Below are 27,508 nucleotides of genomic sequence, written 5' to 3' on the forward strand. Positions count from 1 at the left end.
AGAGGTTGAGTAGATTGGGACTCTACTCATTGGAGTTCAGAAGAATGAGAGGCGATCTTATTGAAACATATAAGATTGTGAAGGGGCTTGATCGGGTGGATGCGGTGAGGATGTTCCCAAGGATGGGTGAAACTAGAACTAGGGGACATAATCTTAGAATAAGGGACTGCTCTTTCAAAACTGAGATGAGGGGAAACTTCTTCACTCAGAGGGTGGTAGGTCTGTGGAATTTGCTGCCCGTGGAAGCTACATCATTAAATAAATTTAAAACAGAAAGAGACAGTTTCCTAGAAGTAAAGGGAATGACAGGTTACGGGGAGCGGGGCAGGAAATTGGACATGAATTTAGATTTGAGGTTAGGATCAGATCAGCCATGATCTTATTAAATGGCGGAGCAGGCTCGAGGGGCTGATTGGCCTACTCCTGCTCCTATGTCTTATGTTCTTCTATTAGATATGTTTGTTGTGGGGATGTATGGAGAGAACTAGGAAGGGTATCACATCCTATTATTTTCTCATCTGAATTGGAGCAAAAAAAACATGGAAAGCTGATTACTTGAGAGTTAAAGAATTGAGCATTTCTTAGTATGACATTCTGAACTGCATGCATACAGGGTAGCAACGAGTAAACAAGTATATGTTGCTTGGGTCTGCTGCACTGAGATTTATTCCCTCCCAAAAGAAATGTTATATATGAGGGGGAGCTAACAGCTCAAGTAACCACTCAAATGCTATCAATTTCATGTTGACTGTTGGATACTCAAAACATACTGGAGAAAAAGTTAATTAAGGTTGAGGACCCATAGCATCCTCAGATTTGTTCAAAAATACATTATATGCAACGGACAGCAAATGCAGCAATACATTAAATTTTAAGTACTGAGTTCTATCGTCAATACCAGTCAACCGTAACCATCTTATCCAGCCTTCAACATGCTAGTAATAAAACACACTGAAAATATTGACTATGGACTTATCCATTTTTTTTATTAGTCAATGATCATAATTTTTCCAACCCAAAAGACAATACATACAGAATTCTAAAATGTCCCAGGTAAGTGTTTACAACCTTTTCTTCCCATCCACTTCAAGATCAATGGACTTTATTTGTACAATATCTCAAAAATAAGTTTATAGTAATTGTTTCATTTCCCAATGATAAATTTTCTCCATAAAACTTTAAGATATAGATGAGGATAAAGTATCACAGGCGAGTCACACCTTATGAAATGGAGGAAAACAATGGAAAAAAGGCAATGCAACATAAGATTTAATTTCCTCCTTTCTCTCTCTCAGTACCATGAGGTACGATAGCAACAATGCAATACAGTCTTGCAATAAAAACAATGGAATGATGCACTCAGTTTTCAAAAACTGCAGGCTCACTTACCCCAGTCAAATCTGCTTTTAATATACTGGGCAGTGGAAATCAAGTACAAATCAGGCTATTTACACAGGTTTTTAAATCATGCATCCTGAACACAGAGCTCTAACCAATTTTCAGAGGTACAGATCAGGCCTAGGTAGTTGAAACAACACTCCAAAAAGACAGCTCTTACCTCCATTTTAAATTCTGGATCACACCATGTTTCAGATCAAGTCAATCTTTTAGTTTTAAGTCCAGCTTCCCTGAGCATTTGCCCCTCAACCTTTGTAGCAATGCTTCTGAAACTTGTCCCTAGAAAAAACAGGCAAGTAGAACTGCAGATTCCTCCATAAATCTTACAACCATACTTGCTCATGTATGGGCAGAAAGTGTACGCTCACCTAAAGGGATACCGATCAGCTCAATTACCAACTGCTCTTCTCATATATATTACCTATCTCACCACCCCCCCCCCCCACAGCTATGTTAGCTGAGAACTAAAAAAAAAACGGTAGCATCCCAGCAAATCTCAATATACAATAGAACTCATCACCCAATGATGGAATCATCTTTGTCAATAAAGATATTTCTGCACCTAAGTAGATGTATATTTTTACTGAAATAAATTAACTAATCTGGCAGTAATTAAGGTGCTGGCAGGTGCCGTGAAACTGTCTAACAGAACACTTAGTCATATGTATTAGATTATACCTGATCCAATTCAAAATTCTTGGATGCATGCTTAAAATTTAAGAAAACAGTCCCACTAAAAGATTGTGAAAATTTGCACCCTACATGAATACATGCAATAAAAAAAAAACCTCTCTTCAGTATGAATGTATTTAGATGTGTTGCTACCCATGACCCAGCAAAAGGAATGGAGGCAGGACTGATAGAGCTTTGAAGTCATGTGATAAAACTACAGGTTCAAATATGGAGTCTGTTTAGGATAGGAAAGGTGCAAGTGCAGAAACAGCTAGTTTACAGCTCTCGGCACAAAGATTAAAAGCAATAAAAATACCAGAGATAATGTTAACAGATATACACAGAACCTGAAAACAAGCTGATCCCCATTTCTTCAAAGTTATTGCACAGCATATGAAAGGAATTTAATCAGTAGTCAAAATGTCTGCTTCATTTCTCAATCTTATCCATCCATTCCCCAACCCATTCATCTTAACAAAAGGACTTCTATTTCTTCTGCAGACCTGAAGAATAATGCACAAAATCAAATAATTACATTGCTTCCCTTCATATATTATTAGGCATTTCTCTTATACATTCATATTAAAGTCTCTATACAACAGCGTGGGAGTATTCGCATCTCCTTTGCACTTAATTTAATATTTACAAATGCCAGTGTATTACAGCTTGAATAACCAAAATTTAACAACCTAGTGCCATGATGAATTTGAATACAGTTAAGCACAGTAAACATGAGATTTTGCCATTTTTAAACGGTTAACAGGTAGGAAGTATTGCTTTATTTGGATTCCAAATTTCTTGAAGAATGCATACAAGACAAAATGTCTTGTCGGCCTACCTACAGTAGCTACATTTTTCAAAACTGGTATATTAAAAAATCATATCTACACGGCATTCCATTTAACTTTTCCAATTTAGATAAACTCCATGTTTTTTGTTTAAAGAAAGATGGTTAACTTTGTCTATAAAAATAAAGTGTGTAAATATATTGGATGGTGTGGAACAGAGCCTCACAAACCAGGAGGTTCAATTTCTGGTCTGTGCTCAGTTAACCACTCTCAGCAATGAAAGAGTAGGAGAATAAAGGGAAAAGAAAAAAAATGACAAAGCAGGCATGCTTATGATCATGACGACCAAAACCAAGGTTATTTAACTTTTTCCAATTGAGGCTGCTCATTAATCCATACTATAGGTTCTTAACATGCCACGAATTGACGCACTGTGCCAGTAGTAGAAAAATATAATACCTAAAAGCACAAAAAAAATCATGAACTTGAAGACATGACCATTACTATCCTTGGTCTGGAATCTCAATCACAACTGGCTATGAAATCATTTGTATCCATGCCAAGCAGGAAGGTATTAAATGACAGTAACAAAACAAAAATTGCTAGCTGAAATTAAAGCGATACCTGTAGTAGAATAAAAAAAATACATTCTGAAGAGTGCTAAAGTATTCATCATCAACATACGATAACATGCAATAATGCCAGCATGCAATAGATTTCCTTAATACGGTTATTGTTGATATCTTAATGGAAATCTCTTTCTTCAACCTCATGAAGAGCCTTAAGGAGCCATACCCTAACGGTTAATGAATCTACTTGGGGACAGAATCTACTAATAATGGACTTCATTATTCCAGGAAACAAAACCTTATTGCCTAATCTTGTTCCTTGTTCTGAAAAATTTAAGACATAAAAATAATTTCTTTACATGTTTTATGACCCAAATTTAATTGTGAAAAAAGTATGGCTGAAATTACTGCTGCTCCCACCACAGCAGATTAGTTTAAATCTTCATACAGACAATTCCATTCTTATCGAATGAAGTTAAAATTACAAAAGCATATAACTAGTAAATTGGTGAACTGTATTTAATGCTCATTTTTATAAATACAAATTTAAACACCCAAATGCCAGGGAAATCATTTAGATTTGATCAATGTACTATTGGTCTGTAACCAAAACTAAACTTTGACCTAAGCTTTTCTTTTATAAATTATTCAAAATATTTCAAATGCACATAATTGCACAGGCACAGCTATGCCAAAAAGGTACTGAATTTATGTCTTTTACCAAATAGTAAAGAGGAGAAAATCACAGCAATCCACATTCTTGAAGAGGCGAGTGTTGTCCTGCAGTCAGTGCTGCTACATATGTATCTAAGCATGAATGCTTAAACAAAAATAATTAGGGACCATGAACTTCAGGTATCCTTAGAAATGTCCACTACTCCTCGGCCATGTAGGAGCGGGATGAGTCAATGTAGATAATGCACAACTCTTCCATTTAAATAATGGGTTTCATGTTAAGCAAGCAGGCTGTTGCCATGTTGATCCCAATAGCAGAGTAACTCGTTTGCTGAACGTTCATTTCATGTGGTGATCTTGCAAAAACACACTGTAGCTTATACACTGCACGTACAAACCCACAGCATATACAAAACGGTTACACCTAACTCCTCAAAAACCAGGACCATTTGCCATGTTCTTGCAGTAGCCTCAATTAAAAGCTCAACTTCTGCTCCTCCCTATAACATTTACTGAAACAGCAGCACTTTTGCAGATACAGGCATTAAAAAGATTAAGAGCATCAAGTATATATACACACACCATCAACTGCCCTAGTACATTTTAGACTTGTCAAAATTGTCTAACATTTCTTTCTGAAAAACTAACTTCGATCTTTTGTTCTTCTCCACCCACCCCCCCCCCCCAACCAATTTAAAAGGCCAACTAAGATGGCAGCTAGAAACCACACCTTTAAAGGGCAAGTGACTAGTTTTTTGCACTGGAAAACACAATAGCACTTCCAAAAACTGAAGTCCCAATGTTATAAGCCACTTTAAACTTCACACCAAAAGGCAAGTCATAATTTGTTTATTAGTCATTTTGCTTCAAAACTCAGTTTTAGTTGGGTAGATCTTAGATTTAAATTGCAGTATCCCTTTTCATTCATCCATTTACAGAACCATCATAAAATGTTGCTCAAAATTTCTGTAGTTACTTAATCCCAATTGTCTTTAAGACATTTAGAATTATTGCATTGATTTACTAACAGTACACCAAGAACAGTTCTGTAATTTTAAGTTCATGAAACTGAACAGATTACCAATTTTTTTTTAAAAAAGCTTTGAATGATTCAAGGATTTTAAGATTTGCTGGACACCAACCACCAATTATAATGATAAAATACTAATCATCCAGCACAAAACTTATTTATAGCCAACTTGAAAGTAAAAACCTTCAAAAATCATTGTTACATAATTTAATAACTGTACAAATGCTTATCGTAATATACACAAAGTTGACCAGGAAATACTAATCTTGTCACTTGACCTTTAATGTATCAGACTGTGTGAGGAGGCTGAAATGTTTCACAGCTAATATTTTACGGGTATATTTTATATTTAGTTTATAGAAATCTATTAATCTTAAAAACAGAAAAGCAAAAAGGGGACACTAATCATAAACCCTTTCCAATCCAGAAAAGTGAAAAAGTTGGCTAAACTAGTGTCAGTGCAGATGTAATAGTATCAAATTATCTAGTTTCTGCAGATTCATACAAAAAAATTGATTCAAGCTTTGTGACCATAGACCCCTCTTAAAAAAAAATTGCTTTCAAAAAACAAGGCAGGAAGTCATGTTGTTCAATAGAATAATGATGTGACTAAGATTCTTTGTTTTGTGCTAAATGAGATTCTTAGACATTTAGAGCTCAGCAAGTTGTTTTCTGACTGAGCAGACATCAGCAATCCTTCCCCATTACAAGTAGATTTCTGGATGAGAAAAAGATTCATCATCCAATTAATAACATACTGTTCACAGGTAAATGCTAAGAGATGGCAAAAATGCTTTTGAAGATTGCTGGACATTTTATTATGAGTGATCCTTTGTTGAACGGATTGAAAATCATTACAGTATAGAACCCACTGCGACCAGTTCCCAATAAACATGAGTGGTGAGTAGTAGAGAAACAATGGCTTCTTGATGTGCTCTGAAACCGTGCAAAGCCGATGGGCACATACTGACTCGAGTAGCATAAACTGGATCTGTCTCCTGTGCAATTGCTCCAAGTTCGGCAATAATCAGTGGGGTAAAGAGGGAAGAATGTGTAGTGCAAACCATGAGCAGACACTCCCGATGAACATGATGTTATAAGAGACTAATATGGATATGTTTTGAAAAGTGATTAGCATTTGTAGGCATGATATTCCTCAAAGTTTGTTCATTAATTGTGTATCCCACATTGAGCGCTGATATACACATTGTGATGTTTTGCGTGAGGGCACTCTTAGGGTATGACCTTCCCAAAGATTTACCAAAATTCACTGGTGGAAAAGAGGTTGTTGTCACCCAAAGAATCACTGCCATGATTGAGGGGGGAAGTTATTTACTTCTGCTAAATCTTGCACTGGTAACCCATTGAGGTTGTATGTGAGCTTGATCCTCATGCGAAGTTGTTGCTAAAAACAGAAAGACAAAGTTGATTAACATCAAAAGAAAAATATCAAAACAGTAATGCAGTGGTAATGGCACTGGACCAACAACTCAGAGGTTGCAACTTCAAATCCATTTATGGCAATTGTAAAATTGAATTCAATAGATCTGGTAACTTGTAGACTAGCACAAGAAATGATCATGAATGCTGCTGGTATTTGTAGCAACTACCCAATTGGGAACCTGTTAACCCCATCTGATATGGCCTATATGTAACTAGTCTGCAGTGTGGTTGACTCTCAATGCCACTTTGAAGTGGCTTAGCAAGCCATTCCGTTGTACAGTCACTCCACTGTGTTCACAGGACAATTAGAGATGGACAATAAATGTGACAGTGCCAATATTGCTCGTATCCCATGAATAATTAAAAAATAGAAATCAGATTTATCTGTAAACTGCTGCAAAACATGCATTAATTTAGAGGCCTTTACTTCAGAGAAGGCAATGTTTCAAAAAAAAAATCCTATACAAAGTTGAGGGAATTGAGACTCTGCGCTGGGAATGGCAGGCAATATTTTTTCGATGGGGAGGTGTTGTTGCCGCTTCAAGCCCCCAATGACTATGCAGTGAAATATCATTAAAAGCTTGAAAATTATCTAGACGAGCTAACCCTCAATTTGTGTGGTTTTCCCCAAAGAAGTTGGGTCTTCACTCTAGATTCAACACACCTCTTCTCCAATTTCTCCAATCGATATCTTACCTTCTGGATTAGCTGGCTATCTGTGATCCTAGTTTGTAATGGTGTCATTCAAACAGTGCTTCATCAAAGCATTTGGAGGTCTAGGTACTCTGTTATATAGCTTCTCTTCAACCCCCACACATCCCAAATTGGGATGTGACCACTTCAACAAAAATGAGGTTCATCAGGCAAGATTCATTGCTTCTGAAAAGCATGTTGGCAGTCATTTACTTTTGTTTATTTTCATTTTACTTCTGCTTATTGAAAGGCCAAATTCCTTGTACCATAGTAAGAACATGATTTGTTATTTCACGGAGACTCTTCAACTCAATCAGAAGTAGGTCTTGTAAAGGCTCAGTGAATCACTCCTTCACAGACTTCCTAATTTTGTATAGATAAATTTGTAGCTTGTGATTATTTTGCTTCATAAAGATACTGGTTGCTTTAGTCTGTAAATCTTTGATCTGTGCGGTAATATTTCCCATTTTAAGGAGAATGAGGTAGCATGGCACGAGACTATGTTAAATCTAGTAAGCAAGTTTGCCCCTGGGTATACCACTAAGGCAGAGATTAACAAAAAATAAAAATCAGCTTTCAGAATAGTTTTCCAGTGTGTTGTACCAAGGAGTTGAATGACAGGGGACTGAGCCCACATTTGCTATGTGTTGATCTGTGTCATTGGGAAAGGAGTGATGGGAAACAAGGTACATCTCCACAAGGCAAAGGCACTCAAGCTACTTTTATGCAAAAGTAGTCATTGGTATGAACTTGTTGCTGGGAAATGGTATGTGGCAGCAAGAAGCACACATTTTAAGAAAAAAATTCAAACATGAAATGGGATGTAATATCTACATTTTATTCCCAAAATTCCTTGGCTTGTGGTTGCCCGCAAAATAACTAAAGTTTTCATTTGATCTTTGAAGCGTGTCAACTCAAGTTATACTTGGAAGACGGTCCCAGTGGACTGGAAGGTAGCAAATGTTACCCCGCCACTCAAGAAGGGAGGGAGAGAGAAAACAGGGAACTACAGGCCAGTTAGCCTGACATCAGTCATTGGGAAAATGCTAGAATCCATTATTAAGGAAGTGGTAACAGGGGACTTAAAGTCATAATGTGATTAGGCAGAGTCAAAATGGATTTATGAAAGGGAAAGAGTGTTTGATGAATTGAGTTTTTTTTTGAGGATGTAACTGGCAGGGTAGATAAAGGGGGACCAGTGGATATAGTATATTTGGATTTCCAAAAGGCATTCAATAAGGTGCCACATAAAAGGCTGTTACACAAGGCAAGGGCTCATGGGGTTGGGGGTTATATATTAGCATGGATAGAGGATTGGTAAAAGGACAGAAAACAGAGAGTAGGAATAAACGGGTCATTTTCAGGTTGTCAGGCTGTTACTAGTGGGATGCCGCAAGAATCGGTGCTTAGGCCTCAGCTATCTATATTAATGACTTAGATGAAGTGACTGAGTGTAATGTATCCAAGTTTGCTAATGATACAAAGCTAGGTGGGAAAGTAAGCTGTGAGGAGGACACAAAAAGTCTGCAAAGAGATATAGATAGATTAAGTGAGTGGGCCAGAAGGTGGTAGATGGAGAATAACATGGGGAAATGTGAGGTTATTCACTTTGGTAGTAAGAATAGAAACACAATATTTTTTAAATGGTGAGAAACTATTAAATGTTGGTGTTCAGAGATTTGGGTGTCCTCATACAAGAAACACAAAAAGTTAGTATGCAGGTACAGCAGGCAATTAGGAAAGCAAATGGCATGTTGGCCTTTACTGCAAGGGGTTGGAATGCAAGAGTAAGGAAGTCTTACTACAATTGTACAGGGCTTTAGTGGGACCTTACCTGGAGTACTGCGTACAGTTTTGGTCTCCCTATTTAAGGATATACTTGCCTTAGAGTGGTGCAACGAAGGTTCACTAAATTAATTCCTGGGATGAGAGGGTTGTCCTATGAGTAGCGTAGAATGGGCCTATACTCTCTGGAATTTAGAATAATGAAAGGTGATCTCACTGAAACATAAGATTCTGAGGGGGCTTGACAGGGTAGATGCTGAGAGATTGTTTCCCCTGGCTAGAGTGTCTAGAACTAGGGGGCATAGTCGCAGGATAAAGGGTTGGCCATTCAAGACTGATGAGGAATTTCTTCACTCAGGAGGACTGTGGATGCTGAGTCATTGAATATATTCAAGGCTGAGGTGGTTAGATTTTTGGTCTCTAGGGGAATCAAGGGATATGGGAATTAGGCGGAAAAGTGGAGTTGAGGTCAAAGAACAGCCATGATCTGCTTGAATGGTGGAGCAGGCTCGAGGGACCGTATGGCCTACTCCTGCTCCTATTTATGTTCTTAAGACAGCACCCCAAGATTGTTTCAAATGTTGTAAAGAACATCACACTCAAATTGAAATTCTAATGAAAAATCTATGACATACCTTCTGTGGATTAAGTACTTTAATGACCTGTGTGACAGCTCCTGCATTTCGTGCTGGAATTATGTTATTACTCGGAGAAAGAAGCTGCAGCTGAAATGTCTGCAGAATTTAAGAAAAACATAACATGAATATAAGCATTCAAAAAAGATGGAACAAGCTACTGCTTTAATTAATACTCCTTCAAATATCTTTGGTTTTCTTGAAATATACTACTTCAACATGTGGATAAAACAGCATGCATAAAACAAATTCCGATTTCACTCTCTCAAGATCAAAGGTTAGGCTCAACTATGACCTAGACACCCAAAACTGCAATTCATCAAATTGCTCAATGCATTGATCCTTCCCTCAATTTGCATATCCAACTTAGACCTCTTACCAAAGCGGTCACTTTGGTTTCCTCACTAGGCCATGATAATGTAGCACTAATGCTGAAAATACTTGCTTTATTACAACTATTGGAGTACATTTTCACTGTCAAGCAGGTTTGCCACACTTATGATTTCTTTTGAGAGAAATCATGCTGATGAAGTTGTTGCCTTTCACTGGGGTCTCCGTTGTTCTATGTATTTTTTTCTTTCGATAGACTGCCATAATTTTTGTATGCTTTTGGCCAAAACAACTGATACTCATCAATTTGGGTTTTCTGGATTACCACATTTTCCCATTAACCCTTCAGTGCTATTGACCTTAAATTGGGAAACTCTTCTATTTGGCCCAAGCTATAGTTTATTTTGTGAAATCTTTGTTCCTAGTGTTTGAATCGATCACTGACTGCTGCCCTGAAGTCCCAGCTAGTGGACAACAGTGAAGCCATTTCCTTAAACATCAAGCACCTCATCCCAAGAGTACAATATATTTAGTGCATTAAATCAAGCAAATACCTTTGGTACTGCAGCTTGAAATACAAAGTCCATCATGTCTCCTTCTGTGGAGTTGGTAGCATTTATTGTAACAACAGTTACATTAGGATTCGTGTTGGAACGTTCAAAGCTAAACTCTATTTTCAAACCACCTTTACTGTATGCTGTAACAGGAGGAATGCCTGTAAAATAGAAATTTGTATTTAGTGACAACACATGATTTCTACTTTAATGGCCCTAACTCTCCTTTTCACCGGTGAGAAATATTTAAAAACGGTGAACAAGAGTGTTCAGGAGAAATATATTTCTCTAAAAAACAAACTAGCCAATAATGAAACACCATGGATGAATAAAGAAACGAGTAAAATTGAAACCAAACAAAAATGTACTTATACTCTAAGTACATAGACAATAAAGGAGAGGATGCCAAAAGGGAACACGAAGAGGTTAGGAAGAATGGCAAAAAAAAATTAGAAAAGCAAAGAGAAACTACGAAATTAAATCAAGGAATATTAGAAGTATTCTACAGACACAAACAGAAGAAAAACCAGGTAAACTCACAGGTAATGACAGAAATATTAAGAGTTACTTTGCCGCAGTATTTACCAGGGAGACTAACAAGGTGGGCATGACAGAAGAGATCAAAAAAGGTAGACATTTAAGATAGAAGGGGTGGGGGGGTGGAAAGGGGGGAGATAATTGATAAACTAAACTAAATCAAACTTAGAGGATAAAACCCCTGGCCTGGATGGATTTCATCCACACATTAAAAAAAGTTAGGGAGGAAACAGCACATCACTATTACATATATATAAAAATTCATTAGAAAAGGGAATAGTGCCAGAGGACTGGCAAACAGCTAATGTGATTCCTATATTTAAAAAGGGAGATAGGACAAGTCCAGGGAACCATAGCCCAATTAGCTTAACGTCAGTGGTAGGAAAAATAATGGAATCTTTACTCAAAGATGTAATAGAAAAACATCTAAAACACAAAAATAAAGAGTAGTCAGCACAGATTTCAGAAGGGAAAGTCATGCTTGACCAATCCTGTTGAATTCTTTGAAGAACCAGAAAGAGTAGACAAGGGGAATGTAGATATATATTTGGATTTTTAAAAGACCTTTGATAAGGTACCGCTTTGTAGGCTCATGACTAAGGTCAGAGCACGTGGAGTCGGGACAGGTAGCAGAATGGATAGCAAGCTGGCTACAAAACAGAATACAGAGTAGGAGTTGCGGATAGCTACTCAGACTGGCAAAATATGGGAAGTGGTGTTCCACAGGTATCAGTGCTGGGACCGCTGTTCACAATTTACATCAGCGATTTGGGCTCAGGAATTGGAAGTACAATTTCAACATGAAATTGGGGGTGGGGGGGGGCGGTGTTAAAGGACAAATGCGTTAAAATGTAAGATATTAATAAACTTGCAGAATGGGAGCGTAATTGGCAAATTAATTTCAATATAGATCAGTGTGAGGTGGTGCATTTTGGTAGGAAGAATGAAGCCACATATTGCTTGGATAATAAGAGTCTAAGTAGGGTAGAGGAGCAAAGGGATCTCAGAGTACAGATACACAAATCACTAAAAGTAGCGACGCAGGTTAATAAGGCTATAAAAAAGGCAAACCAAGCACTCAGGTTCATTTCTAGAGTAGAAGAATTGAAAAGAGAAGTTACGTTAAACTTGCATAGAACCTTGGTTGGACTACACTTGGTGTACTGTGAACAGGTCTGGTCTCCACATTACAAAGGATATAAAGTCATTGGAGAAGGTGCAAAAAGATTCACAAGGATGATACCAGAACTGAGAGGATATACTTATCAGGAAAGACTAAACAGGCTGGGCCTCTTTTCTCTAGAAAAGAGAAGGCTGAGGGGTGACCTGATAGAGGTCTTTGATAATTAAAGGGTTTGATTGGGTAGACGGAGATAAAATATTTCCACTTGCGGGGGAATCCAAAACTAGAGGTCATCAATATAAGATAGTCACTAATAAATCCAATAGGGAATTCAGGAGAAACTTCTTTACCCAAAGGGTGGTAAGAACGTGGAATGTGCTACCACAAGGAGTAGTTGAGGCAAATAGTATAGATGCACTTAAGGGAAACTAGATAAGCACGAGGGAGAAAGGAATGGAAGGGTATGCTGATCAGGGTAGATGAAGTAGGGAGAGAGGAGGATTGTGTGTAGCTAAACACCGGCATAGACCAGTTGGGCCGTGAGGCCTGTTTTTGTGCTGTCGATTCAATGTAACCCTGGATTTCAAGTCCCTCTACACCTCCATCCCTCATCAGAATGACCTGCTCTGCTTGAACGGCAGCCCAACCAGTCCCCATTGACCACCACCTAGCCGAACTTGTTCTCACATTGAACAGCTTTTCCTTTAACTCTACTCACTTCCTCCAAAAAAAGTGTCGCTATGGGAATCTGTATTGGTTTTAGCTGTGCCTGCCTTTTCGTGGGATGCGTTGAACATTCTTTATTCCAGTCCTATTCAGGTCCCCTCCTTGGCCTTGTTTTCTAGCACATCGATGACTGTGTTGCTGCCGCTTCCTGCTCTCATCCTGAACTGGAATATTCACCAACTTTGCATCCAGCTTCAATCCCTCCCATTCCTTCACATGGTACATGTGACTCTTTCCTTCCTCAACTTCTCTATCTCCATTTCTGGGAATAGACTGTCCAACATCTACTATAAGCCCACCGACTCCCATGGCTACCTTGATTATACTTCCTCCCATTCCACTTCCTGCAAGAACTCTATTCCATTCTCCCAGTTTCTTAAATCTCTGTCGCATCTGCTCGGACGACGTCACCGTTCAAAACGTTTTCCTTTCTCCTTAGGCTAGGATTCCTCTCCACCCTGGTTGACGGGGCCCTCGACCGTGTCTGTTCCATTTCCCGCACTTTTGCCCTCACCTCTTCTCCCTCCTAGAACCATGATGGGGTCCTCCTTGTCCTCTCCTTCCACCCCACCAGCCTCTGCATTCAATTCCATCTCCAGCGTGATGCCACATCATCCCCTCCCCCTTCAGCATTCCGAAGGGAACGTTCCTTCCGTGACACCCTGCCCACTCTTCCATCACCTGTCTATGCAAGCACAGGAGATGCAATACCTATTGCTTTCACCTCCTCCCTTCCCACTGTCCAGGGCCCCAAATACACCTCCTGGGTGAAACAGCGATTTATTTGTACTTCTTCCAAGTTAGTATACCGTATATGCCACTTTCAATGCGGTCTCCTCTACGTTGGGAGACCAAATTCAGATTGGGCGGCCGCTTTACTAAACACCTCTGTTTAGTCCGCAAGCGTGACCCTGAGCTTCTGGTCTTTTGCCACTTCAATTCTCCATCCCACTTCCATTCTGACCTGTATCGCCCCAACACTGGCGGCCGTGCCTTCAGCTGCTACTCCCTAGGCTGTGGAATTCCCTCCCTAAAACACACTCTCTCCTCCTTTAAGACGCTTCTTAAAACCTACCTTTTTGACCAAGCTTTTGGTTACCTGTCCTAATATCTGTGGCTCGGTGTCAAGTTTTGTCTGTTAACACACCTGTGAAGTACCTTGGGATGTTTTACTACATTGAAGGTGCTATATAAATGCCATTTGTTGTCTTGTCATTGGCTGTCCTAAACTGTTCCAATGAAGCTCAACGCAAGCTTGAGGAACAGCACCTCATCTTTCTACTAGGCAATTTACAGCTTCGGGCCCTAGCAATTTTAGGCCACAACCATCGCTCCCATTGTCTCTGAAAGCTGGTGCTGGTAATGGAGGATGGCTGCACCACAGCCACTGGGAGTGGAGGTGGTATGGGCTGGTGCTTGGGATGGGGATCCCGTATCGGTACACGGCCGGCAGGGTGGTCCGCACGCTTGGGTTTTGACTGCCGCCACATTCCTGGGCCACAGAAGCCTTCTCTTTTGCCAGATTTTCCATGCTTCCCTTCCCCTCTGCTATAGCCATTCACATCACCTCTAGACCCATCATATGTTTCTATACTTGTCTCCCTATCACCTCCTTTTGTCTTGCACCATCATTCCTGCCCTCTACCCAATCACAGACCTCTCCACTTTGTTCATTTCCTTCCCCTCCCTTTCCCTGGCTCTGTACTTACTTAAAAGCTGTTCATCTCAAACATCTTCCAATTCTGATAGGTCATTGACTTGAAACATTCACTATTTATCTCTCTCTCTCTCTCTCTCTATACATATGCTGCCTGACCTGCTGAGTGTTTCCAGCATTTTCTATATTTTTATTTCAGGTTTCCAGCATCCGCATTGCTTTTGATTTATTATTTCTACTCTCACCTCTCTAGGGAAATTTGTGCCAGACAGTTTAGCAACTGGTATAACTGAACTGTTGCAATAATTAAAAGGACAGTCTGTCTCCAACTTCATCTTTTGTAGGCCCTGGTCTTCAGAGATCTAATAGTATCAACTACATTCTACAGTTGGTTGTCAAGTCTTAGTAACTGAAAATGCTATTATCTTTCCCAGCAACTCAATGCAAACTAGAGCTAAAATGTATATCCATCTGTATGAGATATATGATTTGTAACTTGATTTACATTACTTTGACTTATTTTATGGGTAAGACTGGATAAATCCAAGCTGGTGAACTTAAATGGTGTTTGAATAAATCGCACTTTACTGTGGCCAAGGTCAAAAGGTCACAACACTTTAAAATCACTCAAAAAGGAAGTAGTCTACTGCTCTAATGACTGCTTGGCCCGAAAATTCTAGCCCTTCCTGTGGATCAATGAGTGTACCAAGTCAGATCGAGTCCCAGATACTCCTCCTGCACACATACTGTTGAACCAGACTTGCCTGGAAGATAGACCATGAGAAAAGTCATGCTTCTGGTAAATTAGTTGTATCTAGGACAAGTCAGACCATATCTGTCCTATTTAACATCTTCAGAGATGCCAATGTGCGTACTTGGAAAAATGTATTAGAATTGTATAGTGGGGCAGGGGGACATAAATTTATAGTTTCAATTCTCCACACAATGAGCTCTCATCTTAGCCAGACAATCGCAAGACACACTGAACAGAAGCCAGAAGGAAGAAACACTCGACCACTTGTGTACACAACAGTGGCTGTTACAGAGCAATATTGGATAGGCCTGGGAATGGATCACCTGCTCTCCCTTGCAGGAGAAACACGAACAAGTAATTGGAAAAAATATTTTTCCAGCACACATACGACTTGCAATATTGTAACTTTTAAATGGACATCTAATTACTGAGCGGCGGCGGACCTGGGCGGAACCAGAGGCGAGAGACCGGAGAGCGGGAATATAAAGAGCAGCGACCCGAGGCCCGAGACCTGAGCGGCGGCGGACCTGGGCGGAACCAGAGGCGAGAGACCGGAGAGCGGGAATATAAAGAGCAGCGACCCGAGGCCCGAGACCTGAGCGGCGGCGGAACCAGAGGCGAAAGACCGGAGAGCGGGAATATAAAGAGCAGCGACCCGAGGCTTGCTCTGAGACCAGCGGCAGAGTTCGGGGTGACGTCACCAGTCAGAAAGTGACGCGGCATAGGGGAGGCAGCTGATTGGTGAGTAGGTTCAGGTGAGTATTTCTACCATTTTACTGTAAGTAAAGTAATAAGAAAGGGAAGGTCTGCAGGTTTTATAGCAGGTAGTGTTTTTTTTTTTAAAGTGAACCGAGGTCCCTGGTATAGTTAACCTTTTCTAATTTCAACGTAATTTAAAAGGGGTAACTAAGCTAAGGCAAGTCATGGCAGCAGACCTCGCACCCGTGATATGCCCCTCCTGCAAGATGTGGGAAGTCATGGACACTACCAGTGTCCCTGCCGACCATGTGTGTGGGAAGTGTGTCCACCTGCAGCTACTGACCGATCGTATCTCGGAGCTGGAGCTGCGGGTGGACTCACCGTGGAGCATCCGCGATGCAGAGAAACTCGTGGATAGCACGTTTAGCGAGTTGGTCACACTGCAGGTAAAGGGACTACAGGCAGGAAGTGAATGGGTGACCACCAGGCAGAGTAAGAGGTGCAGGCAGGTAGTGCAGGGGTCCCCTTGGCCATCCCCCTCTCAAACAGGTATACCGTTTTGGATACTGTTGGGGGTGATGGCTCACCAGGGGAAGGTGGCAGCTGCCAGGCTCATGGCACCGTGGCTGGCTCTGCTGCACAGGAGGGCAGGAAAAAGAGTGGCAGAGCTATAGTGATAGGGGACTCGATTGTAAGGGGAATAGACACGCTTTTCTGCGGACGCAACCGAGACTCCAGGATGGTATGTTGCCTCCCTGGTGCAAGGGTCAGGGATGTCTCGGAGCGGCTGCAGAACATTCTGGAGGGGGAGGGTGAACAGCCAGTTGTCGTGGTGCATATAGGTACCGACGATATAGGTAAAAAACGGGATGAGGTCCTACAAGCTGAATTTAGGGAGTTAGGAGTTAAACTAAAAAGTAGGACCTCAAAAGGCAGTAATCTCAGGATTGCTACCAGTGCCACAGGCTAGTCAGAGTAGGAATGATAGGATAGCTAGGATGAATACGTGGCTTGAGAGATGGTGCAAGAGGGAGGGATTCAAATTCCTGGGACATTGGAACCGGTTCTGGGGAAGGTGGGACCAGTACAAATTGGACAGTCTGCATCTGGGCAGGACTGGAACCAATGTCCTAGGGGGAGTGTTTGCTAGTGCTGTTGGGGAGGGTTTAAACTAATGTGGCAGGGGGATGGGAACCGATGCAGGAAGTCAGTGGGAAGTAAAGTGGTGACAGAACAGTAAGGGAGAGTGTACAAAACATGACCGGACAGATGGTCTGAGAAAGCAGGGCAAAGACCAAGGGAAGTCTAGATTAAACTGCATTTATTTCAATGCAAGAAGTCTGATGGCCAAGGCAGATGAACTCAGGGCATGGATGGGCACATGGGACTGGGATGTTATAGCTATTACTGAAACATGGCTAAGGGAGGGGCAGGACTGGCAGCTCAATGTTCCAGGGTACAGATGCTATAGGAAAGATAGAGCAGGAGGTAAGAGAGGAGGGGGAGTTGCGTTCTTGATTAGGGAGAACATCACGGCAGTAGTGAGAGGATATATCCGAGGGTTCGCCCACGGAGTCCATATGGGTAGAACTGAAAAATAAGAAGGGAGAGATCACGTTGATAGGATTGTACGACAGACCCCCAAATAGTCAACGGGAAATTGAGGAGCAAATATGTAAGGAGATTACAGACAGCTGCAAGAAAAATAGGGTGGTAATAGTAGGGGACTTTAACTTTCCCAACATTGACTGGGACAGCCATAGCATTAGGGGCTTGGATGGAGAGAAATATGTAGTGTATTCAGGAGGAATTTCTCATTCAGTATGTGGATGGCCCGACTAGAGAGGGGGCAAAACTTGACCTCCTCTTGGGAAATAAGGAAGGGCAGGTGACAGAAGTGTTAGTGAGGGATCACTTTGGGACCAGTGATCATAATTCCATTAGTTTTAAGATAGCTATGGAAAAGGATAGGTCTGGCCCAAAAGTTAAAATTCTAAATTGGGGAAAGGCCAATTTTGATGGTATTAGACAGGAACTTTCAGAAGTTGATTGGGAGAGTCTGTTGGCAGGCAAAGGGACATCTGGTAAGTGGGAGGCCTTCAAAAGTGTGTTAACCAGGGTTCAGGGTAAGCACATTCCTTATAAAGTGAAGGGCAAGGCTGGTAGAAGTAGGGAACTTTGGATGACTCGGGAGATTGAGGCCCTAGTCAGAAAGAAGAAGGAGGCATATGAAATGCATAGGCAGCTGGGATCAAGTGGATCCCTTGAAGAGGATAGAGATTGCCGAAGTAGAGTTAAGAGAGAAATCAGGAGGGCAAAAGGGGGACATGAGATTGCTTTGGTAGATAAGGCAAAGGAGAATCCAAAGAGCTTCTACAAATACATAAAGGGCAAAAGAGTAACTAGGGAGAGAGTAGGGCCACTTAAGGATCAACAAGGTCATCCATGTGCGGAACCACTAGAGATGGGTGAGATCCTAAATGACTATTTCGCATCGGTATTTACGGTTGAGAAAGGCATGGATGTTAGGGAACTTGGGGAAATAAATAGTGATGTCTTGAGGAGTGTACATATTACAGAGAGGGAGGTGCTGGAAGTCTTAACGCACATCAAGGTAGATAAATCTCCGGGACCTGATGAAATGTATCCCAGGACGTTATGGGAGGTTAGGGAGGAAATTGCGGGTCCCCTAGCAGAGATATTTGAATCATCGACAGCAACAGGTGAGGTGCCTGAAGATTGGAGGGTAGCAAATGTTGTGCCTTTGTTTAAGAAGGGCGTCAGGGAAAAGCCTGGGAACCACAGACCGGTGAGCCTGACATCTGTAGTGGGTAAGTTGTTAGAGGGTATTCTGAGAGACAGGATCTACAGGCATTTGGAGAGGCAGGGACTGATTAGGAACAGTCAGCATGGTTTTGAGAGAGGAAAATCATGTCTCATGAATTTGATTGAGTTTTTTGAAGGGGTAACCAAGAAGATAGATGAGGGCTGTGCAGTAGACGTGGTCTACATGGACTTTAGCAAAACCTTTGACAAGGTACCGCATGGCAGGTTGTTACATAAGGTTAAATCTCTCGGGATCCAAGGTGAGGTAGCCAAATGGATACAAAATTGGATTGACGGCAGAAGACAGAGGGTGGTTGTAGAGAGTTGTTTTTCAAACTGGAGGCCTGTGACCAGCGGTGTGCCTCAGGGATCGGTGCTGGGTCCGCTGTTATTTGTTATTTATATTAATGATTTGGATGAGAATTTAGGAGGCATGGTTAGTAAGTTTGCAGATGACACCAAGATTGGTGGCATTGTGGACAGTGAAGAAGGTTATCTAGGATTGCAACGGGATCTTGATAAATTGGGCCAGTGGGCTGATGAATGGCAGATGGAGTTTAATTTCGATAAATGTGAGGTGATGCATTTTGGTAGATCGAATCGGGCCAGGACCTACTCCGTTAATGGTAGGACGTTGGGGAGAGTCATAGAACAAAGAGATCTAGGAGTACAGGTTCACAGCTCCTTGAAAGTGGAGTCACAGGTGGATAGGGTGGTGAAGAAGGCATTCGGAATGCTTGGTTTCATTGGTCAGAACATTGAATACAGGAGTTGGAATGTCTTGAAGTTGTACAAGACATTAGTTAGGCCACACTTGGAATACTGTGTACAGTTCTGGTCACCCTATTATAGAAAGGATATTATTAAACTAGGAAGAGTGCAGAAAAGATTTACTAGGATGCTACCGGGACTTGATGGTTTGACTTATAGGGAGAGGTTGGATAGACTGAGACTTTTTTCCCTGGAGAGTAGGAGGTTTAGGGGTGATCTTATAGAAGTCTATAAAATAATGAGGGGCATAGATAAGGTAGATAGTCAAAATCTTTTCCCAAAGGTAGGGGAGTCTATAACGAGGGGGCATAGGTTTAAGGTGAGAGGGGAGAGATACAAAAGGATCCAGAGGGGCAATTTTTTCACTCAAAGGGTGGTGAGTGTCTGGAACGAGCTGCCAGAGGCAGTAGTAGAGGCGGGTACAATTTTGTCTTTTTAAAAGCATTTGGACAGTTACATGGGTAAGATGGGTATAGAGGGATATGGGCCAAGTGCAGGCAATTGGGACTAGCTTAGTGGTATAAACTGGGCGACATGGACACGTTGGGCCGAAGGGCCTGTTTCCATGTTGTAAACTTCTATGATTCTATCATTCTATGATGATTACCTTTTACCAAGTTCAAGGCTGCGAATTTGAAAAGAAGCTTCTTGTCAGACATTTTAATGAACAGGGGAATATACTTTTCCTTTCAACTGTTTGCTCTCTACATTTGACCAGGGCTTCCCAATGGCTCAGTCAGCAGCTGAGCCAACCTGACCATGTGAGAAGAATCAGCTGATCTTAACCTGGATAGCAGTAGAGGTGCTGCAATTGTTTTCATTGCCTCTTTTACCAGGGGAAAATTGTCTATGATTTCCACTACTAATTGCTACTGTGACTTCTGTTGAAATGCACTTGTATGAATATATCTGGAGAGGACAGGATGGGGCTTGCTAGCACTCATTGCCAATGCAAACACATTAAGAATGATCACTTGGACAAGAACTGTAAAATGATCAGTGTATATGGAACTATACCTCTATGCTTTCAGGAGAGAAAAGTAGCAATGAATAGAATTTGACCAGTCACTTGAATTTCAGGAAAAAATGTCTACCTGAAGCTAGATCACTGAAGACTGTCTGTGATGCTAAACCATCCAACAGAAATGGTGTCTGTGAAAGTTGTGGTGCTTGGACACTTAACGGCACTGTGCCACCTGTAAACGAAAAAACACAATTTAGTTGATCTTTCTAAAAATTACTGAAATCGCCAGCCATAGCATAAAATATTCTGTTGTAGTTTTTTCACAATTTTTCTGAGAATGTTTTCTTACTCTGTAAATGTTAATTTTTAATATTCAATGTCATATTACTGAAAACTTGCATTTGTTTAAAATTCAGAGGTATGCCATCATTAACTATAAACAACTGCACAAAAGTGACATTTATCTTTGGGTGTATTCATTTTTAAAATGAAGCTACCCTCCATACAGCATGGGCAAGCAAAACAAACCATTAGAGCTGAGTGGCATAGTGGGTTAACAGACTGCCTTTCACCTCAAACACCTGGATTCTATTCCAACCTGACTGGGAATCAATCTGAATTGTTAATTGTTTCTCTCTCCATTGATGCCGCCTGGCCTGCTGAGTGTTTCCAGCATTTTTTGATTTTATTTCAAGATTTCCAGCATCCGCAGTATTTTGCTTTTGTGCTTTGATGATTAATGCACGTATACAAATAATACAATTATGACATTAATTCAGTTACTGCATGACCAATGCCCAAAGGGTGGCAGACTTGGTATGCAGAAGCCAACTTTATCCCAAAAGTAAGGAACTGTGTACATATAAAGATGAAGAATTCACTTTTTTTTCCATTTGTCACCCTGACCACTCTCCACAACTTTAGGTCATTCTCCCTCAGCAATGACCTCTGCACAATGAAGAGCCTATCCAAACAAGATCCATGGCTAAGAGTTTACTCTCAACTTCATGCCTCTGCATTAAAATCACTCACTCAAACCAAGGACTGCTTCCCTTACCAATGGCATGCAGATGATATATTTAAAACTAGTCCACATAGTGGCCAATCCTTCATGTGAAATACTGTGTTGGGAGGCAAGAATCAATTGCTACCAAATGGTGGTAGTGTATGATGCAGTTCACAAACCTACCAACCATCCTTTTGCGGTAGTCAACACAGAAGTTCTCATTCATATGATAGAATCTGCATTTTATTATAGATATCAAAAATTACTTACTTTCTATTGCACAGCTTTTAAATGAGATAGAAAAGAATGTAATTTGGACATACGGTCTAAAATTGTTATTTAGATGTCTGAATCAATTGCTATGAAATTTGAACTCTTAAGCCTTGCAAAAAAAATAATTTACAAGGCAGTTAATTTTAGCTGTAATCTAAAAGGGTACTTTATTTTGTAGCACACCAGATTCAATTACCATGTTGAAATTGGGGTTTAAGAGGTAGCATATCTTCACTGTTCCATTTACAATTCTGAATATCCAATGATGAACCCAACTGAGCACTGTTCCTAAGAGGGAGGGAACTCTGATATAGCAGCCTGATGGGATTTCGTATTATGACCTTGCTGTCTGGCATGACTATCAGCTTGCTCTGAATATGCAGCAAAAAAAATCTTTTATAGGGAAACTCACCCAGAACTGTCTGGCATCTACAAAAATAAAACTGTAGTGCAGTTTAATTTTGAAGCAGGAATTTGCACATCATCTGGTTTAGCCCAAGTGAACAGCCAGGCAGAAGGAAGGAGTTGGGACCAAGGCATGGAGCTTTTAGTAGGAACCAAATAAAGTGGCTTCAGTCTCTTCAATATTCAGTTAGAAAAGATCCTGGCTCATCCACGATTTGGTGTTGACTAAGTGGTATGACAACATTGTGGTGGTTATGGATTTTAGGGTGGTGGTGGTGTAGAGCAGAACTACCACTTAAGAATGAGGGGGGCAGCTTAAGATTATTCCATACATGTTCCTCAAATTGCAACCTTTCCTGGGATGACGTTTGGAGGGGCCGAGGTCAAAAGGATTATGCCCCAGCATTCAATCATTCTGATCAGCAGTCTGCTAGGCCACAAAGAACACGAGCTTCTCAATTCCTGCAGACCCATGCCTGTGTATTGCGTTTACCCACTGGTGTGAGTTCTCTGCCACATAATCTAGTGCAACTGTCACTTAATTTCAAGGTGCATTTCTCCACAATAAAAAGGATAAAATATCTGTGGAACATGCGTCAGTTATAACAGGTAATGTATAGACTACACCTGGAGCCTTTCCTGGAAGCCAACTCAATCCTGACCACTTCCCAACATAACAATAGATAACTCGGAATTGGGCCACAAGTTACCACCACCAAGATCTCAAATGGTGATGATCCAATCTTGCAAAATCAACTCTACACAGGCAGGACTTTTGAGATATCCATCACCATCGGAACCACAGGGAATGTTAGCAGATTATCTTGGTCTCCAAAGAGTGTGCTGTTGCTGACTTTTGCACATTTCTAACAATCACAATATGTTAATGTGGTCTCCTTTAAGTAACATGCCAAAAGTCACTGACTTTCACAAAGAGCTTTTTTTAAAAAATGGAATAAAAACTCAAGAACTGCACATCTCAATGGCCAACACTATGCAGGCTTACAATCCACTGAGGTGCAGATAGGTAATTATTTGATAAAATCCCAGATGCGAAGTGCAGGTTGATTGGCACCCCATCCACCACCCTAAACATTCACTCCCTTCACCACCGGCGCACAGTGGCTTCAGTGTGTACCATTCACAGGATGCACTGCAGCAACTCGCCAAGGCTTCTTCGACAGCTCCTCCCAAACCCACGACCTCTACCACCTAGAAGGACAAGAGCAGCAGGCACATTGGAACAACACCACCTGCACGTTCCCCTCCAAGTCACACCATCCTGACTTGGAAATATATCGCCGTTCCTTAGTCGCTGGGTCAAAATCCTGGAACTCCCTTCCTAACAGCACTGTGGGAGAACCTTCACCACATGGACTGCAGCGGTTCAAGAAGGCGGCTCACCACCACCTTCTCAAGGGCAATTAGGGATGGGCAATAAATGCCGGCCTCACCAGCGACGCCCACATCCCATGAACGAATTTTTTAAAAGTCAAGCCGCAGAGAAACTTTTCACTTGGCAACATGGGCCTCAGAATTCCTGCAGACCCAGGCCTGTGTGTATTGGATTTACCAACTGGACTGATGATTGGCCAGTGATCCTACAATAAATGGCCATTTACTTGATCAAACTACTGCCCTTTGCCCAACATGCCATTCCTGTCCAGTCCATCATTCTGGACTGGTGACTAGCTAATACAGCAGCCTCTTACTGCCTGAAGCATATACAATATAGCAATTTTTCTCTTAAAGCAACATCAGTTTTCTGAGATCTAATGGCAATTTTTTATTTTTGTGATTACAAAATAGCAGGAATGATGCATTTTTTAAATATAGGAGTTTGAATCTTCCCTTTTGATGAGGTGGGGAGGCGGGGGGAAAGAGAAGAGAGAAGTTATTTTGTATTTCTTTTTATCCTCTGCCGTTAGGGCTCTATTACAGGACAATGCATCATTTTCTGCATGAGGGCTTGCAGGCAACTACCAAAAAGGTACTCCAATGAACTATCTAGAAGTACATAAAACAGCCGATGACTCCTGCTTATTTTTCCTACTAAGGAGAAAATATGACCTCTACCTGGGATCACATGTGCTTTGAGGCTTCTGACAAATTTCGCCAGGAGCCAAGGTGGCTGTCTTGTCCCGACTCTAATGTAATGCATTGGCTAGGCCACTAAGTCCTCCAATTCTCTTCCATCCTGCTCGAGAGCCACAGGGCAGATTAGGGTACAGCATATTCCAGATTCAAACTAACTACTGCAATGCAATGAATCATTTTTATCTCAGGTGTTTCAAAGCTGTGTGGCTTGAGTGTCTTCCGTAAGATCTCACCAATGCAGACTTCATGGTCAAGGAAGATTTTGGCTGATGAATCATGCCTAAACTACAACTCTCTATGATTCTTGATTAAGCTCAAGAGCATGAGTAGATGGAAGATAATTGGTGGCCTGTCATGAATTGGTTCATCCTGTAAGATCCTACATTGAACACTCTTAACCAAACTCACAACGTGTCATTATCCCACTCCAGCCACTTCACAACACTTCCTTAGCATGTCCTTCCAATCAGGTTTCCACCCTGATCACTGGACAGAGATTGCCCTTGTCAAAGTTGCCAACGATGTCCTGTGTGAGTATGACTTGTTCCCCCTCATCCTATTTGAGGTTCAACACGGTCAGCTATTCTATCTTCCTTTACCACATCTCCAAGGTTCATCTTTCCTGCACCATATTCTCCTGGTTACATGCTTAGTTGGTGCAACCCAGTCACCAACTCGAGAGGTGTCTTCTCTCACACCTGCATGGTCACCCACAGCATGCCCAAGGTTCCAAACCTTTGTCCTCCTGTTTACACGTTACTCCCATGAGACATTAGCAGCAAACTTCTTCCATCAACAAGCCAATGGTTAGCTTTCACAAATATGCCAACAGCCAGTTCTACATCTTTTCCACTACTTTCAACACTAAGACAATTGCCTACACTGTTCAGCCGCCTAGCCAACGTCAAGTTTTGATTGAGCTGAAATTTACTTTAGCTCACGCAAAACTGAAGCCATCATTTTTGATTCTTGCCAGAACTAATGAGGTTTTAAGCTTCACAAACCTAAAAAGTTGTAGTTATAAAACTGGTGATTAAGCCACACAACAGCCAGCTGTACTGGAGCACATCTGTAACAATGTCTTATTTACCATTTTTCTTTCTTTCTACTTTGCTGGCTTTCATTTTCAAATTTTTCTTTTAAGAAAAATCAACAGCAATATGAGAGGGAAAACAAATTCACACATTTGTCCTACAAATGCAAAAGTTTAAGTTCAGAATGATTTGTGGTAAAATAAGCCTCATCTTTAATGTACCATTGGCATGTAAAATGATAGCTCAAAAATTTAAATGAGCCCATGTGAGAAGTGTAACTAAAGGAAGTGGGAAGTGAAATTCATCTGGGTGTCCGTCAAAAAGACAGGCATCTCTGAACTTGCAATTCAATTGCCTACCTTATTCGCTGCATGTGCTGGGGCAGCAGTAGGGACACAACTGGCCTTAATAGGGGCAAAAAGAACAAAAAAAATATCAGCTAGGATTACTGCATCAAATCACTATCCAGTAACTCCTGCTTAAAAACGTACACGTAGAAGTCAGACAGACATGCTGAGCTGGGATGTTGTTCGTGTTTTTGAATAGACCAACACACAAACCTAGATTTTTCAATAGTGACAAAGTCTAGACCAGAGTGGTTAGTGGTGGGCATTAAAGACTCAAATGAAATTGTGCTGTTTCCACCCAATGTTCTGAGGTTATCTCACTGTATAGCTTCAGGTGCAGATTTTGATAGCCCCACACTCGTGGTAGGTGTGAAAAACTTAAGTGGAATTTAAAGGGAAGGTAACAATAAAGGGCAACTAATTGGATAGCTCTTCTATGCTTCTTGGCCTCCTTCTGTGCTGTATCTATCACTCAGTTTTCTTTCAAAGTCTTCCTGAGCTAATACTGTTCCCCATCATGTTTACTTGTGATGCTCATTCTTCCTTCCAAAAAGCAATACTTTGCATTTGTTATTAAATTTCATTTGGCCTCTTCTTACCATTTGCAGAATTGATCTAAATCCTTCAACAAATTGTTAACTACACCCTGTTTCCATTGCATTCTCTACTTCAGGGTCACCTGCAAATGGTTTCTGCATCCAGATCATTTATGTAGATAAGAAACAAAAAGGGGGCCAAGCACTGACCCCAGTGGTAATCCACTCGGCACCTCCTCACAGTCTGACAAGGGAGGACGATAATGTGATGACAGGTGCATCATGTTATCAGGCATGCTGACTTAAGGATTACAAGACACCTGAGGCACTTTGCAGGGCATAATTTGGTCAGCCAGCACATTGCGCACAAGGACCCTGGTTCATTATGGCTCCAGAAATGGCTTACACAAACGAGGGAGGCTCCCCATAATGCAAGTGGAGGGTCTGAGTAGCACTCTAGGTGCAATGTCCCTGTTTAGTATGGGCAATGAAAGAGAGGCCCATTGAAAGAAATTAAGATCTTTACTTCCGGGTGGCCCCCTTTCTTATAATACTACCTCAGGCAAGACCCCAACTTTATTCAGGTGACCTATTCTTCAATAGGGACTGTGCACCCCAAATGGGGAAACACTGACACTTCATGGGTGGTCAAGAGCCCTTCAAAATCCACTGGCAACTGACAACCTCCCCCGATGCTTCCACCAAATAAGGCATTATGCCCTCAGAGCAGCAGAAAGTACTTAAATGAACTGACCTCATTATCGTGCAAGGCAGACTGCATTATTAGCCCATATATTACACAAATTCTCTTTTTTAAAAAAAAGAAAATCCAAGTTATTATACTGTCCCAGTGGTTTTCAAACTCTTTTGCGGGGGCAATGCTGCAAATATTGAGACAAACTTCGGGACCCCTTGTGCTAACTTCCCACAGCAGTGGCAGCTACCCAAAGGCAATCAGTACTATTACTGCAGGAAATGATTATTTTACAGCAATAGAAATCACATGCTAGGCCCAACAGGGAACACAGATGGTTGGTGACAAATGTACAATAACCTGGGGACCTCAGGAACATCCTGGTGGAACTGAAGGTTTTGTATAGATTATTTTCCTTATCTCCATTTTAATTCTGCTGGTCATCATTTTGAGTACCATTTGTTTACACTTATTTTTCTTTGGATTA

At 41.1% G+C, this 27,508-nt stretch overlaps 1 protein-coding gene across 2 annotated transcripts in view; it reads right to left on the minus strand.

The window, feature by feature from the left end:
* Positions 1-960: 960 nt before the first annotated feature.
* ap1g1 (adaptor related protein complex 1 subunit gamma 1) overlaps positions 961-27,508 on the minus strand; it is a 108,357-nt gene continuing 81,809 nt past the window's right edge. For both annotated transcript variants that reach the window (XM_067997997.1, XM_067997998.1), the window contains exons 20-23: positions 20,760-20,861; positions 10,573-10,733; positions 9,689-9,787; positions 961-6,537 (exon numbers count right to left, since the gene is read on the minus strand). In XM_067997997.1, coding sequence (XP_067854098.1) covers positions 6,436-6,537; positions 9,689-9,787; positions 10,573-10,733; positions 20,760-20,861 — 464 coding nt within the window. In that variant the 3' untranslated portion in view covers positions 961-6,435. The remainder of the gene's footprint in view (positions 6,538-9,688; positions 9,788-10,572; positions 10,734-20,759; positions 20,862-27,508) is intronic.

This window comes from Heptranchias perlo, chromosome 16 (assembly GCF_035084215.1).
Source record: "Heptranchias perlo isolate sHepPer1 chromosome 16, sHepPer1.hap1, whole genome shotgun sequence".
NCBI classification, from domain to species: domain Eukaryota; kingdom Metazoa; phylum Chordata; class Chondrichthyes; order Hexanchiformes; family Hexanchidae; genus Heptranchias; species Heptranchias perlo.